The 17,357-nt window shown below is 43.4% G+C and overlaps 1 protein-coding gene across 1 annotated transcript in view; it reads right to left on the minus strand.

The window, feature by feature from the left end:
- Window positions 1–14,949: 14,949 nt before the first annotated feature.
- IGSF5 (immunoglobulin superfamily member 5) overlaps window positions 14,950–17,357 on the minus strand; it is a 29,773-nt gene continuing 27,365 nt past the window's right edge. The window contains exon 9 of the mRNA XM_066571692.1: window positions 14,950–15,051. Coding sequence (XP_066427789.1) covers window positions 14,983–15,051 — 69 coding nt within the window. The 3' untranslated portion in view covers window positions 14,950–14,982. The remainder of the gene's footprint in view (window positions 15,052–17,357) is intronic.

A 17,357-nucleotide genomic window follows, 5' to 3' on the forward strand; every position in this document is an offset into this window, starting at 1 on the left:
CTGCACCAAGTTACCTGGGACTAGGAAAAAGGCACAGTGAGGTTTAATGCATTCTTGGGCAGTTGGTTTGTCCCTGTGCCCCTCAAGTGCCCTGAAGCACAAAGAGCTCTGACATTTACACCAGGATCTGGCCAGAACAAAAGTCCAGTCAGTGCTCCCTCAAATGAGCAGAAAATAAAGTAATTTTGCCTCAATTAGAAGCAGTTCAGGCCCTACAGTGTCCTTGGCAGTGAGATGGAGCACTGGCTATGAGCCTAATGGACAAACTAGATCTGATCTCAGCTATAAAAAACAGGAGTAGTCCTAGATTTACATATTTTTTCATGCATTTTATTTGTATGAATAATAAGTAGGTTCATTTATATAAATTACTCAAAGGAGTTTCTGAAGGTCAGAGGAATTTAATCCCAGGTTCTCTTAACTATTTAGTTTATCATCTCTTTGTATTTAAATTTTCAGAAGCTGAAACTTTAATGATGTTATGCAACTGTAAACAGATGAGTTCACCTGATATTGAGGAAGGCAAGGGTGTTAAATAACATAGCTCTTACCCAGGAAGGACCAAAACCTGCTGGCTTATTTTACAGAGCACATTGCCATTTTGCTGAGCATGGATCTACCTTGTTTCATGTGTCAAAGCAATTCAATGGAATTCAAAACAATTCATAGAATCAAAGAATAATTTAGGTCACAAAGGGATTTCTGGAGGTCATCAGTGGAACAGCAATGAAATACTGAATGCAAGGAAACAGTTCAAGCACTTGATATAAATTTCTGGTGTGCAAGGAACTCTGACCTAAACCTGGATTTTTTTTTTGTTTTGTTTTTTTGTTTTTGTTTGTGTGTGTGCATTAATTTTGTCAATAACACATGTTATGGTGCTGGGTGGCATTAGCTATGTGACTGTATTTTTATACAAATCTCAGATGAGTAAAGAGGGCTTTTGTGTGAACTCAGTGTTGTTCCAACCTCTAGCAGAGATTTCAGTAGCCCTAACACACACACAGGGTTCCTGCTGCCATCTGGTCAGGAGCTGTTCCTCGGCTGAGAACTTTGGAGTTTCTGTGAAGTATGCCCAAATTTTTGAGAGGCAGAAAACCTTCAAATCCAGGGCCTGAGGGCATGCTGGACCTATCTTAGCCTGGTGCAGGAGGAAAACATAGTTCAAACACTGGATGTAAATTTCTGGACACTGGAAAAAATATAAATGTATAAATTTCTGGACACTGTTTTGGAAAACTCTGCCAGTCCTGTCCTAGCCAGCATGGGTGACACAGGATCTTTAATGATATGTGAAGCTTTACTTCCTAATGGGATTTTCTGTTGTTTGCTCTGGAGAGCTCAGTTTGATGAGCACTGATCAGGGCAAAGACTGAGAAGGAGGTGAGTGGCCACTGTATCCTCACTAATACCTCATTAAGCAGGATGGTTAATTATACTCTCAGTGCTGCATCTATAAACAGTTTGCTTCTTATCTGCTTAGAGCACATTTAAATCCAGGATGGAAGAGCAGTGACAAGTACAGTCACTAACCTGTGCAATGTGGGGTGGTCAGTGGGAAAAGGCTCATGATCAGTGAAAAACTTGGGGATTGGGCTCTCAGGAGAGCTGTTAGCAGATCTGGGCTCAGTCTTCTTCAAAGTAGTGTCTTTCAAGAAAACAGCTTCAAATGAGTGAGCTTTGGTTTACTGTTGGAGTCCTAGAATTGATAATTTTAGACTTTCTGTGTTGAGAAACAAAGACCCTCAAGAAAACACTACATTTAACCTAAAACTGTAGAAAAAAACTTAAAAAATTGAATGATAGAACTAAGATCCTAAGTGTGTAGTTTCAATAAAAGTAACATGTAATATCATCATGTAGCAAAAACCTTACAGTTTAAAGTTTTAAAATATAATAAGATATATATAAAACTAAAATAGAAGTTTTAGGGTGGTAGCTAATCCTTCTTCTTCACCTTCTTCTTCATAAGTTTAAGCAGTATTTTAGAATTAGACGGGAAAATCCACATTACAAAACAAAAGTAATTAGGTATTAAATTTTAAAAAAATAATTTAAGTGTAATTTCTTGATTAAATAATTTTTCCTTAAAAAACCTTAGAAAGATAGATACGGGGCCATTTTATAACTTGTTAGTAAAATACTGTAAAAATCACAGCTTATAAAACTGTAATATAAATAAGAAATAATAAATATCTAAATCTGAACACAAAATAGTGTCTCAAATATTTTCAATCCCAACCCTGACCCAAAAAAAATGAAAAAAAAAATCCCCCACAGTTTACAAAAGCAGAGAGGCTGCTCTTGGTGCTGCTGAAATGTGCCCTTCCCTCTCTGTCCATGTTCTCCTTCCTCCCTCACGGCTGCAGTGTTCTAGATTGTGACCAAAACTATTTCCAGAATATGCTTTTTGCTGCTTTCTATTAATGTCAAGCAAAGAAATTTGCAAGAACATAAACACCCCAACAAAATTCCATTTCCATATTAGAGGTTTCTTCTCCCTGTTCCATTACACACTTTTCTAATTTGAAGGAGGACGTGACTGATGCCTGGAGAGCAGAGGAACCGCTGTGTCCTTTTGAGGTTTTGTGTTATAAATTATCTTTGCCATCAAGTAAATTAAAATTGTACTGTTCCAGGACCTGAAGGCAGCTTACAAGAAGGAGGGAGAGAGATTATTTACAAGGCCCTGGAGTGACAGGACAAGGGGAAATTGCTTCAAACTGACAGAGAGCTGGTTTGGATTGGATATTAGGAAAAAATCTTTACTGTGAGGGTGGTGAGGCCCTGGCACAGCTGGGGCTGCCCCTGGATCCCTGGCAGTGCCCAAGGCCAGGCTGGACACTGGGGCTGGAGCAGCCTGGCACAGTGGGAGGTGTCCCTGCCATGGCAGGGGTGGCACTGGATGGGCTTTGAGGTCCCTTCCAACGCAAACCATTCTGGGATTCTGTGGTTCCATTGGGAATGACCATGCCCAGCACACTGAAATGCCACTTCTAACCCAGGGGCTGGAATCATTAATTGGCTAATGAAATTGAAAGCATGATAATAGATTTATTACTTAAATTGCTGATTATGCCAATTGACCTTTTACTTAGGTCTTTAGGCCTTCACAAAATCTTCTTTTCCCTGACAGGGAAAAAAAAAAGAAAAAAGCAACAACCCTGTGCTATCAAATCTGTTCATTTGACAGCTGTGGCTGAGAAGCAGAAAACAGCAAATGGAGCAAGCTGAGTGCAGTGAACTCTTCCTTATGGAGTCTCCAGCATGGCATCAACTCAGGCAGTGTGGGCTGAACCCTGAGCTCTCTGCACCTGCAGCAGGAAAAGCAGCCACAGCCTGGCACTTCCATGGAAATTGTTGCAATTAGAGGCTGTTTAGCTGATGGTTTTAATTGCCTTGCTTGCTGACCCACGAGTGTGGCTGCAGGCAGTGTTCCCCTGGAGGGCAAGCACACAGAGGATGAGAGGTGCTGTGCCCTGTCCCTCACTTGCCCACGGTGAGCTTTGATCATCCAGCAGCTGCAAGAGGGCACAAAGGGCACGGGTGCTGCTTGGCAAACCCTGCTCCATGGCAAAGCTAACAAACACCAGCCAAGGAGTGACTGAAGTGTTGTAATGTGGGTAACCACAGCTTGTGGCTCTTCTTACAGTTTCCATTTCAAAGCACCATCCGCGCCTTCATAATCTTCTGACATTTATTGTATCCACCTCTGCCCTACCAAAAGGGATTAGCAGTGGGAATCAAGTAAACCAAGGCTTTGTAACTTATTAGCTGTAAGCTGCTGAGTGAAGCAATACAGCAAAAGAAAGAAAAGTTCCATGGTTTTAGTGGATGGTTTTCCCAATATGCATTAGAAAGTCTTCATTAATTATTTCTGATTGGGTTCATTGAAATAATTGAATCACCTCTGCAATGCAGGGCAGAATTTGTCAGCAGCCTGGCCAGTGAGGGGAAAGGATATAGATTTCCTTCCTTGTTTCTTCTGCAGAGGCATGTGGCTGGTTCCAGAGCTTGACAGCCAGCTGAGGAGTCGAGGCACCTGCTCTGAGGAATTTGGGCTCCTGATTAAACAAGTAAAGCTCTGAGAGCTGACAACAAATCGAGGGCAGAGGGGGAGAAAGGAAGCATCTGCAAAGAAGGGTGAGAAAGGAAACTTTCTGGAGGGAAATAAAACATGATTGGCATTAGTGCTGCATAGTTCAGCAGTGGTTTTGTTGCAGCAGGAAAGGAGTTGCAGTGAAAAGGTTTCTGAACACTGAAGCAATTTTCTTTGGGCATCTGCTTAGGGGTGACAGGGCTGAGTGGCCTCTGCATTGATACACTCAGGTGGCTCAGTGAACACACAGTGATGAAGGCAAAAGGCTCATCACCCTCTTCCAATGGGTCCATTGTTATGTGGCAAAGGGAGCTTTGCCCCCTCAAAAAAAAAGGAAAAAGCCCAACCTGTCCCTCTGGGTAAAGGACGTTCCCACCTGTGCCCTGTGAGTGATGCTGTGGTCGTTTCACAAGCAGCCCCCGTGTCAGGGACACAAGGAGCACAAACAGAATCCCCAGAGCATCACTTAGGTTGGACAAAGCCTCTAAAATCAGAGCCCAGCCTTTGCCTGAACCCCATCATCTCAGCCTGACCACAGCGCTGAGTGCCACGTCCAGCCATTTCTAGAACCCCTCCAGGGATGGTGATTTTCCCTCCCTGGGCAGCTCTTTTCAATGCTTGACCACCCTTTACAAGAAGAAATTCATCCTGTTGTCCAGCCTGAGCCTCCCCTGGCACAACCTGAGGTCATTTCCTGTTGTCCTGTTGTCTGGGAGAAGGGACCAGCCCTAAATTGCTGCAAACTGTCACCATGATATTTTCTGAAAAATCCCTTCGCCAGGATTTTTCTCCTGAGAAGCTGAAAAGCCTCAGAAAGAAATGTAAACAATGATTATGTGATTGCTTGGAATGTGGTCTGGAGGTTGCTCACCAACAGGTGCATCTTTGATTGGTTCCATGTGAATTGTTTATAATTAATGACCAATCCCAGTCCAGCTGTGTCAGACTCTCTGAGTCTGTCATGGGTTTTTATTATCATTCTTGTCTAGTCTTCTGATGTATCCTTTCTCTTTCTTCAGTATAGTTTTACAATATAATATAATATAATATAATATAATATAATATAATATAATATAATATAATATAATATAATATAATATAATATAATATAATATAATATAATATAATATAATATAATATAATATAATATAATATAATATAATATAATATAATATAATATAATATATCAGCCTTCTGAGAACTTGGAGTCAAATTCTCAACTCTCACCTCGTCCTGGGAACCCTCACAACACCACAACAAACTTCCTGTCAGGGAAATGCAGAGAGTGATGCTGTGGAAGGATTGCATTTAAATCTGGAAGTAATTCTGTCCCAGAATGGATGGGGGTTACTCATCATAATGTGCAACCAGTGGAAGCTACAGAAGGTGCATTAACCACTTAGTTTGTGTTGTCTGTAAAAATAACTTTTAAATCTGTCCCCAAAATAATCCTTCTTACAACCTGGGGAATTCCTACAGCCCTTTGCCAGGAAACAGAACTTTTCTGCAGCTCTCCAAGGGTCTGGCAGCAGCACACAGGGCCCAGGCCCCGCCAGGCAGGCACCAGAGGCCCAGGTGACCACATAGGTATAGAATAAATCACACAGGACTCCATTTTCTTCATGGTGGAGAAAGCCCCTTCTTTATTCACATAACTCCTTTTTATCCAGTTTTACAGACCTTGTGTGGGACTCCAATTGGTCAGTAATTATCTTGCCAGTTACTTTATTGGTTAGCAACAAGTTGTTATTCTGTATTGATTGGTCACTCAAACTCTCAGTGTGTGGTGGTGTTCCCAGGGGTCCCAGGACGAGGGAAGAGATGAGAATCTTGACTCCATGTTTCAGAAGGCTGATTTATTATTTTATGAGATATATTATATTTAAAGAAAATTATATATTAAAACTATACTAAAAGAAGAGAAGAAAGGATTTCATCAGAAGGCTAGCAAGGAAAGGAAGGAATAATAATAAAATCTTGTGACTGACCAAAGTCTGAGACAGCTGGACTGTAATTGGCCATTAATTAGAAACAACCACATGAGACCAATCACAGATCCACCTGTTGCATTCCACAGCAGCAGATAATCATTGGTTACATTTTGTTCCTGAGGCCTCTCAGCTTCTCAGGAGAAAAATCCTAGCAAAAGGATTTTTCATAAAATATGTCCGTGACACTCAGTGTATACTTGTAGGGAAGCTGTTTGTGAAAGATTATTTTCATTTTTCTATCTAACGGTGTAAAACCAGTTTATGCAGGTGCAAGTTGGTTTTTTGCCCAGGAATAGATTGTTATAACAAACTGCTCACAACAGGATTGGTTTCATATGGTAACTTGCAAAAAGCTAGCTTTGATAAGGCCAGCCACTGATTCCAGGAGGGCAGGCTTGATTTTATGATTATGATTTTTCATAAATCATTTCCCTTTCTTTATGATTTTTCTACCTTACTGCAAGCCCCAGGTGCAGAGGGACAGGCAGGTGCAAGGGCAGCGGGCAGGGGATCCAAGCTCCCTGCCAGGCACTGAGCAGAAGCCCTGGCTGAGGATTCTCTCTGCTCTTTCCCCCAGCTCAGCTGGGCTCACAGCAGAGTGAGGGAAGCTTACACAGCATCACCTCAAGCACTGGCAGCAAAGCCTTGGATGTGCAGGGTGGAATTCCCTGCAGAGGAGGATTACAGGGAAGGGTGGCTCCAGGGGCTGCTGGCATTCCCAGGGCCCTGAGGAGCTGCACTGAACACTCTCAAAATTGCATTTACAGCAGCTAAGTCATTTCAGCAGGACCCCAAGGCCTCAGCTCTCAGGTAACAGCTCAGAGCAGTGGAAATGTTTGTGTACCACAGCCACCTCCTCCCTTACCTTGTACTCTGCAGCCTTGCACCTCTCAATGTTCCATCCTCATCAGGACCTGCCTCTTGTAAACATATTTAATACACTCAGCTAACCTTTAAACGTTATGAAAAGAGGTAAAATACAAAAGCCTTGGAAAGAATACATTTATTTGTAACTCTGGATGGTCCTATTGCATAAGAGAGGTATTTTAGTTTTAAAAATAGACTCAACCCCACTGAGATCAGCAAAGGTTTTGCATGAGCAAAGGGAACAGAATTTTGACTTGTCATTTCATACAAAGTTCTAAAATGTCTTCAAATTTGGTTGCACAACAGAGTTTAGAATGTCACAATTCTTTTCAGGATCTCTAGGGAAAGGTAATCATGGAATCTTAGAACAGTTTGAAATGGACCTTAAAGATCACATCTTTCCACCCCCTGCCATGGCAAGGACACCATCCATCATCCCAGGATGCTCCAAACCCTGTCCAACCTGGCCTTGGGCACTGCAGGGATCCAGGGGCAGCCACAGCTGTGCCATGGCCTGCCCACCCTCCCAGGGAAGGGTAAACAATCAATAATTATTATTAGTACCAAGCAGCATCACAGAATCCACGATGTAACCATCAGCTATCATTTTAGGGGGAAGTGGTAGATTTTCTTTTCATCTGTGCAGCAGTTTCAGCTGCTCTCCCAGTCCTTTGCTCCCTTCCACCCAGCACAGCAGTGTGAGCTCTCCTGGTGAGCAGCACTCCCAAACCACTCTCTTGTCTTTGTTTCCTGCTCTGGCAATGGATAAAGGGAGTAGGGGAGAGTAATTGCTCCTCTGCCAGCTCAGATTCCTCTCCAGTGAGTCTTGAAGGCTGGCACAGGCACTGCTTCCCTCTTTGCTGCCTTTTAGTTGTCATTTTGCAAATGGAGACAGGGAAGCAGTGATCAAATTTAAAGTGGTTTCTGAGCTCAGGCAGCATCAGAGGGCTTGGCTGGTAGCTTTAGATCTTCATCAGGATGTTTTTAGAGGATCAGGGAATAGACTTGCAAATTTCCAAGATGAAGATCTCTACAAAAATTGGGGCTAAATTTGCTGTCATTTTAACAGAGCAGCCTCTGGTTTAGAATCATCAGATCACAAAATGGTTTGGGTTAGAAGGCACCTTGAGGATGACCCCATTCCATCCCCTGCCACCATCAGGGACACTTTCCACTGTCCCAAGCTGCTCCAAACCCCATCCAGCCTGGCCTGGGACACTTACAGGGATCCAGGGGCAGCCACAGCTTCTCTGGGCACCCTGTGCCAGTGTTTTGCAGGGTTTGAATGTGTCTAACTGCTTTATACTGGAAAACATCACAACAAAATGCTAATTTTCAAGCAGGAATTGTTTCCCCAACACAATTCCAGTGTGGGTCAGCAATTGTCAGGAAGATCAGGCTTCCCCATAGGTGCTGCAACATGAAAGAGGCAAACCCACAGAGAGCAGTGCTCATCAAGGGGCCGTGTGTCAGTGGGGTGACACTTAAATGGAACCCCATAGCATGGAATAATCCCAGCATCTGGTAGATTGTAGCCCCACATGAATCCTTGCTCTGCTGGGGAAGGAAGATCCATCCTGGCAGCTTCTCTGGAAGAGCTGTGGGGCAGCAGGGCTGAGCACAAGGCTCCATCCTTGCACAGGGGGTGTGAAATGGGTGCTGTTTGCAGAAAACACAGCCCAGGAAAGACCTGAGCCCACAGCATCAGCATCTGCTGGGAAGGGCACTGGGATTAAGGGAATCAGTAGCACAGATGAGCTGATCCAAGGTCAGGGCAGGCCCTGGGCCCATTTGATGGGAAGCTGATGAGTGGGAGGCAGGGCTGAGATGGATCTGGCTGACTTCTCTAATAAAAACCTCTCAGTATTGTTTTCCCTCCATTTTGGCATTCTTCCCCCAAAACAAAACCAAACAAAGCATTTTGCTGGAACATTTTTATTTTTTTAAAAGCACTTGGTGTAAGCCTCATTTGAGGGAGTGATCATAGCACAGGAGAAAATAAACAATATAAATAACATCTGTGTGACACGAGTTCTGCTATCAGAGCTAATGCCAAATGATGCTGGGAACTCCCAAACATTCATTCTCTCAGCTGGAAAGAAGTTGCAATATTCTTCAGAGCCTGCAAATATGCATCATTTAAATAACTGTCTGTGCTAATCTAGCATAAATAATCCATGGGATTATTCCCATTATTTTCAGGATAATGGGAAGGAGTTGATACCAACCTGCACCTCCCAAAGAACAGAGAGCAGGGCGAGGATGGGTAAGAGAAAACTGAACTCAGAAGGGCAGAAATGTCACACAGAGCTCCAAACTGCAGCAATATAGAACATTCCTGTCAAATTCTACCTCCACAACAACATGGAGAACTTTCCTGCTGGCTGAGGAGGTTTGGTGCAGACATATTAATGCAGACCTGGTTTGGCTCTTTGATTTTTTTATTCCCACCATCAGTTCAGGAAGGTCAGCTGAGATGGGCACAGTGCCCTCCTGAATCCTGGTAGATGGGATAATGGGAATAAACAGCCACCAGTGTGTGTTTTATGACATCAACTGGTATTGCTGGAAATATCAGGCAAACTCTCAGGTATGCAAGCCCTTGTTCAGGTCTGAAATAGAAGCAGCAATTTTCAGAGCTAAATACAAGCTGAGAACAAACGCTCAGATGTTAATTAGGTATGTATCAATTAGGCCTTTGTTTAAAGGAAATGTATTTGGGAGCTGCAGAGAAGAAAGGATGGGGAAGAGGGCGGAAAATGAGAGACACAGAAAGTTAAAGTTAAATGAAGCTGCTTGTCACCTGGGGGGAGGAAGAGGCAGGTAGTTTATAGCCTGGGGAACAAGAGTCAATCGTGCTGAGTGGGAGGAGAGTAATCATAAAAGTCACATCTGCCGAGTGCATGCTCCTCCAGATCAAGTGGCTTTATGAATTTCAATGCTCAGCCTCATCTTTAGGAAGGGTTTTGGAGGCTGTTGGGAAAAAAAGTACTGAGATGCCAAAGGTGTTTGGGGAGCTGTGCTCTCCCCCTGGCAGCTGAGGTTGGCTGGGTTTTGTTATAGCTTGAAAATATGAGCCCACTTTGGTCTATCCTGATTGCTCAATTTTACTTACACACTTACCATGAGGCCACTGGATTAATTATATGGTGTTGTTGGGAATGTGGGTGTCACTGTCATAAAAAATCCCTTTGCCAGGATTTCTTCTCCTGGGAAGCTGAGAAGCCTCAGAGAGGAATGAAAACAAGAATTATGTGATTGCTTCTCCTGTGTTTGCTGCTTTGGAATGTGGTCTGGAGATTGTTTACCAACTTGTCAGTGTTTGATTGGTTTCATGTGAATTGTTTTTACTTAATGACCAATCCCCATCAGCTGTGTTGGACTCTGAGGAGTCAGTCATGAGTTTTTCATTATCATTCTTGTTGCACCTTCTGTCTGCATCCTTTCTCTTTCTTTAGTATAGTTTTAGTATAGCATTCTTTAATAAAATATAATATCATAAAATAATAAATCAGCCTTCTGAGAACATGGAGTCAGATTCTCAATTCCTCCGTCCTGGGGACCTCACAAACTCAACATGTGGGTGTGGGATTTAGAGAAACTCAGAGAGAGGGAGAGTGGGCCTAATTTCCCCACTTTGGATGGGGAAAATCTGCTTGGGTAGAGAATGAGGGATGGGAAAATGAGATATCTCTGACACTTTAAGCAGACCATATTCCAGTTTTCCATGAGTTTTTGCTGGGGAATTTGGTAGGAAGCTGTGTTTTTCCTGCCTCATGCAGGATCCTTTGGAGGAAAGGGATGGTGAGCCTTGCAACCAAAGAGCTATTCCCATCTATGTCACTGGGAGGCCCAAATCCTCAAAAATGCTGCATTTTACCTCAGCAGCACCATATATCGTACATTCTACCAAATAAATATTGAAAATTGTGGCTCTGTTCAATCAGATCAGTAAGAAACCAAATGTTCAGTCAATATTGTGAGTACTCTTCAGTAAGAGTTCATTTGTTGATTCCACTCAGCCCACACAAACCTGAGGTGCATTCTGTTGAAACAAGAAACCTCCCTGTGAAGCCAAGTGTTATTTTTAAGTGGTTTTGTATTAAAGGTAGCCTGAGTTTTCTGTGAAACACTAAACTGGTGAGACAAGTTTAGGAAACCTTACTGTGGCATGAAATACTGTTTATCTTCAGTGCATTTTTTCCCTGTGTATACAAGCACGGAATTCAAATGAGAAGATTTTGTAAGGAAACAGGGAAGGGTTTTATATTATCAAACTGTGCACAGTCTGTGAGCTGTAAAAAGCTGGATACTTCTAGATTACTAAAATGTCCCTCAAGTCATAATTATAAATCAATATGCATGCATACAAAAGATTGGTGTCTCCATAAAGTGCCTGAAATTCAATATTTTTTAGTCTACTGTGCCCTCTGAAAGTGCCTGTATAGTTTATATTCCCTGTGAGCTGAAAATTGTCTCTGTATTTTATGTATTGTTATTTGTGGAGCTCTATTTGCAAACATAAGTAACAGCTAGTACTGGAGATGATATACAGGCTGTACAACATGCCCAAACAAACAAATCTGGAAGGAAATAAATGCCCCCAACCATAAATCCCAAGGACGCAATGAGAATTTTTTAACCTCGTCCCTGTGCTGTCAGGAGTGTTCCAGAGCTGTGTGGGATGCATTCCTTGAGCTGGCAGGGAGGGAAAAGAGCTCCAGACTCTGGTTAACGTGCAGTTTCCATGGCTGTGGTACCTGTTTGTGCAAAAAGCTTTGTTTGCTTGAGTGGCCGAGAGGTGCAGTCAGGGGCTGTTAATTCCTCCTGCTGCTGTGGGATGTTCAGGGGCATTTTCCTGGTGGCTCCTGAGGAGAGTGTGGCACCTTGGAGCACTTTTCCAGCTGCCAGGCAGGATGCACAGCTGGAGGGTGACCTGTCTGGGCTGTCCCTGATGTCTGACTGAGGCAGCTCAGAGCTGGCAGCAGGGAAGGGGCTCCCATGTGCTTCCCAGGTTTGGAGCCTCACAGAGAATCCTAAAATGGTTTGGGCTGGAGGGGACCTTAAGGCCCATCCAGTGCCACCCCTGCCATGGCAGGGACACCTTCCACTGTGCCAGGTTGCTCCAAGCCCCAGTGTCCAACCTGGCCTTGGGCACTGCCAGGGATCCAGGGGCAGCCCCAGCTTCTCCATTGCCCCTGCCATTTCTTTATCTGTATCATCAATATTTCTTGCTCTCTTAATCAAGAGTTCCAACCCTCCCATGAAACAATTCCTTCCCAATATCCCATCCAACCCTGCTCTCTGTCAGTTGGAAGCCATTCCTCCTTGTCCTGTCACTACAATTCCTGATGAAGGATCTCTTCCCAGACCCCTTGGGGCCCCTCTTCAGGTACTAAAAGGCTGGTATGAAGTCTCCAACTGATGCCTCAGGTTTGTACTTTTCTATTTTTCACATTCTGTGCTGCTTTAGTGTGTAGGCCTGGGCTTCATATTATGGGATGGTGAGCTCTGTGCACAGAGCAGGGAGACAAAACAATTCCTGCTCCAGCTGGGCACCAAGGACAAATGATCCAAATCTCAGCCCCAGAGCACAAACCCCGTGGGCTGGAGAGAGAAAAACAAGCAGGGTGGGACTGCAGGGGCTAAAGCTGCAATGGGACAATGAACTGCAAGATGCAAATGGAGCAGAACTGATCCCAGGGAGAGACCCCATGCCCAGTTGTCTGTTTTTGTGGCCATTTTTGGTTGTGCTGCCCAAGGTGCATCCATGGAGGCCTCTTAATAAATCCCTGCTTTATTCTTTAGCTCTGCCCAGCCTCTGCTCTTCACAAGGGCATCAGAACCTTCTCTTCTCAGACTGTTCACCCATCAGGAGTGCCAGGGAGCCCTTTGGCCCAGCCACAGCCTGCAAACCAATTTTGGGAGCTCTGCTGGTGTCCTCTGAAGAGCCTGGAGCACCTGGAAGCGCAGCCTGGGAATCTCAGTGGGGACTCCCAAGCACAGAAATCTCCTTGCTGCTGACACAGTCTGTGTCCTCTGGCCCATGGCATCAACACAGAAACGTGTTTGATTAATGTGGAAGGATTCAGATTAAGGGGAGAAAAGGTTTTCTTCAGTCCTAGGTTGGCTGCTTTGCTATGACACCAAATAATATCAAAGCTACACTTGAAAATAAGGGCCTGGAGATAAACAAAGGAGTACAGCTTGAACCCTTTGCAAAATATATCCCAATGAACCAACACTTCCTACTGGGAAACCACTTCTCCGTAGAGTTTAGAGATTATTTTTACTTTTCTGACAACCAGCAGGCCCTGTTAACAATGCACATGAACAGAAAGCCAAAGCTCCTTGAGGAGGTTTTTACCCCCTCAAGTCCCAGGCTGGTGTTACCCTGGGCCTCCCTCTCTCATGCAGTGGACATTCCTCTAATAAAGTGGATTTTTGATTGTGTTTAGATTGCTTTCAGCTGGAGTGGTAACAAGGAAATGTCAGCAATAGGAATCCTTGTATCAGAATAAGGTAGATGTTTTTCAACACGAGTGTTTAATTCAAAATAAGAATATTTTCAAGCACAATTTCAATATACCACAATGTAAATTGCTTATATTTTTGTCTGTGTAGCATTAAAAAATTCATTTCAAAGCTCTTCCTTAGGTAAATGAGATAGAAAGGCAGTAGATGGTCAGAATTTGAAACAGCTTTGTGAACAAACAGCACATGGCAGACCCTGCACTTGTTCTGACAGACTGGCTGAAAATGTCACCAGCACACAAAATCTGGCACGAATTAAGGAGATACCAAATGCTAAACATGCAAAACGACTTCTCCTTCCTGAGTTCAGGTTTCACATTCCTCAGTTTTGTGGCACAGAGTGTCACTGGAAGGGATTTGAAGCAAGGGCTTCTTTCAAGAGCACGTTTGTACCAAAGATTAACGTGAGACACACTGAATAATTCAGAATTCTTTGAGTGGGAAGGAAGAAGAGTACAAGTGAAAATATCTTGTTTTTCTGGAAGAAGTTTGCCTTTTTGTAAAAAAAAAAAAAAAAAAAAATTAAGATTGAACTTTTTTATTATGAAATAGAAAATTTCAGACAGAACATATCATCAGTTTTAGATATGGTCATGTGCTGGATCTGCTCTGCTGAGAAGCTTCTTTGTTAAAGTGCATTTCCCATGGTCATTATCAGCTCTATCCCTGAGGAAAAAACACTGTTCAGACTGAATTCCAGAAGCCACCATTGCTGTGACACAACTCAGCCCATAAGTAGAACAGAGACATAAAACATTCAAGCAACAACTCTTCAAAGTCAAGAGTTTCAAATCTACATTTTTCAGCTTAAGATATTTGAATTTCAATTTTTTTAAAAGGTTTTTTTTTGGCACATGGGTGATTGGATTTTATTTTGAAATGGAATTTTAAGGCAAATACGTCTCATAAAATAATGTGTTGAAATGGAGAAATGTCATTTCTGATCCAAAGATAGTTTTGTTAGAAATTTTGAAGCAGCCCCCATGAAAACTTCCCTTGATTTTATTACAGAATGGGAATGGGAAAATGTTGTTGATCTGAAAGCTCAAGATGATCATAGCTCAGGCTGTACATAAAATATGTTTAAAAGCATAGATATTGTATATTAACCATTATTATTATATTAACCAGTTTTTCTGAAATAATAAATATGTTGCATTTCCAGTCCTTGATCTTTCTGTAACACAACATTCCTGTCTGACAGTTTTGCTGATTTCTTGAGGACCCAAAATGTGGATTCTTCTTCCACAGTCCCATCAAACTCATTGTCTTGGAAATTGGGGCAGTCTATTTATATCATTTACGTCCATTATTTTGCTGTGATATCACGTGCTGTGTTATAAAGGTTGCAATTTTATTTCATTGCATGAGGGAAAAAAAAAAAAAAGAAAAATAACTTAAAAGTTAAACTGAGAGAACTGGTTTTAACTTTTCTGCATTGCATGAAGGCATCCAAACATGTGAAAAAGCAAGTTCTTGGAGAGGCACATCCTACACGAGTGTCACATTCCTGATTTTCTTTGGGCTGATGGGATAATCAGGACGCCTTTGAGGCCGCACCTAGGGGAGAGCAAAACCAGTGAGAGAGCTGAAAGAAATCCCAGAAAAGCAGTCCCACAAGGGCTCTCAGGAGGTTACCTGCCAACCCCTCACCCCAGAGCATGACAGCAAAACGAAATCTATCACCAGCAACCCACTCAAAATCCAAGCACAAAGGAAAGCACGAGAAGCAGAGTGAAACAAAAGCTCCACATGCACCACACTGCTGGCAGGTCTGGGAATTCATGATCTGCTCTCAGGCTGCCTGAGAACTTCTTGTGGCCTCTGCAGCCTGGGTGCTCTTAAGTAAAAGGTGATGTTGGGGGTTTCTCCCCTGGTTCTCTTAAAGGAACCTGTAAAGCTGTAAAAAATCTGAATATTTGCTTTCCAAATCCATCAGAAATCACAGCACAGCAGCATTTCACGTGGCTGGAAGATCACTGTCAGTGTTTATCCAAGCCAGGCTTTTTTTAAACTTCCCAAGACTGCCAGGATTCCACTGCCACTGGCTGCAGCCCATTCTCACACTGTCCCCGGTGGGATCAGAGCAGGGCAGATGGAAAAGCAGCCCTGGAAAGCTTCTCCTCCTTCACCTGAAACAAGTGCAGGTGCATCCCCAGTCCTAATTACTCCTGTGCTTTTACAAAATATCACTGCAGAGGAAAAGACAAGGAAAAACCCGCTCTCAAATGCGTCTGAATAACAAAAACTGTGGATTTTTGAATGTAGTAGCAGCACCTCCTCCCTGTAATTCCTCACCTGGTCTCAAGGCCTTGGAAATTAATGGAAATTTCAGTGTTTTTCTCAGTGAAATGTTTTATCAAGGCAAACTTGGCTCTCTAACTACTGACCAATTTTCCTGAGGTTTGTTCCTGGAGCATTAATCATGTACAGTCTGCATTGCTCTGGTATTCTTCCAGTATTAAACATCTTCAATAATGCATTTGGTACATATACATTATTGAATAACAGATGGAGGCAAATGTTAGATAACAAATGTGGACAACACAGCTCTGGTATTTAATGAGCCCCAGCACCACTGTGGGATAAATTTAACCATCCTAGGAGCATTTCATGAGACAGCTGCCTTCTGTTTTAAACACAACTCTCTTTCTCCACCCTCCCATCCCTTCTTGTAGCCAGAACATGCTGCTGTTTTCTAAATTTACCCTTCTTTACTGTTTATTTTTGGAGAGAGGAGAGGTACTTTGGGAAGTAACAGCATTGCCTGGCTCTGTTCAAGGACCTTTGCCAAGATCCCTCTGCTGCACTTAATTTCTTGCCCAAAGACCTCAGTGTTAAGCAGAGGAGCTCCCTACTTGCTCCCTCACCAAAATAACGAATTTTCAAATAGAATGGGGGAAAAAATCTGAAAAAAAAATGCCAAAGGCAAGTTTTATGTTTGTGGAAAGGAAATATTCCCACATACTGTGGTCTGTGAGAATAAAGGATACAGAACCAGTAGCATAGTGAGTAACCAGAAAGTTTCAGAGGGGGCCCAAGAACATCCTGTCTCTAAAACTCCCTGAAACAGGTCATGGTTTGTATCCCATGTTTAGCAAGATACTGAGGTGAGAATATTTCCCAGAACTTGCTGCAGAAAAATATTCTATTGCACCAGATTTGCTAAAGGAAAAAAGACATGAATTAGAAAGTTCATCCAGCAGTGTTGTGGAAGGAGACAGTTTTGGGGCAATTTGGGGGCAATGCTACAGGAGATTTAGGGAGGGGATTGTGTCCCTGTGCCCCTGTCCTCAGGTGATTTCCCACCTGCAGAGCTGGGCCCAGCCCAGGGAGGAGCTGGAGCTGCTGCAGAGAGCCCAGAGGAGGCTCCAGGATGAGCAGAGGGATGGAGCAGCTCTGCTGGGAGGAAAGGCTGGCACAGCTGGGATTGTTCACCTGCACAGGAGAAGCTTTGGGCTGAGCTCAGGGTGGCCTTGCAGGGCCTGGAGGAGCCCCAGGAAAGCTGGAGAGAGACAATTTCCAGGGCATGCAGGGACAGCACCCAGGGAATGGCTTCACACTGATAGAAGGAATGCTTCTATTGGATATTAGGAAGGAATTGTTCCCTGTGATGGAAATGAGGGGCTGGGATGGAATTCCCAGAGAAGCTGTGGGTGCCCCTGGATCCCTGGCAGTGCCCAAGGCCAGGTTGGACACTGGGGCTGGAGCAGCCTGGGACAGTGGAAGGTGTCCCTGCCATGGCAGGGGTGGAATTGTATGATTTTTTTTTAGATCCCTTCCAACCCCAACCATTCTGAGATTCTCTGATTTAGCTTTGTAGATGATCCTGAACAGCAGGATGGGCAGAGGATGAGCAGCAGCTG

This window comes from Molothrus aeneus, chromosome 2, assembly GCF_037042795.1.
Source record: "Molothrus aeneus isolate 106 chromosome 2, BPBGC_Maene_1.0, whole genome shotgun sequence".
NCBI classification, from domain to species: Eukaryota; Metazoa; Chordata; class Aves; order Passeriformes; family Icteridae; genus Molothrus; species Molothrus aeneus.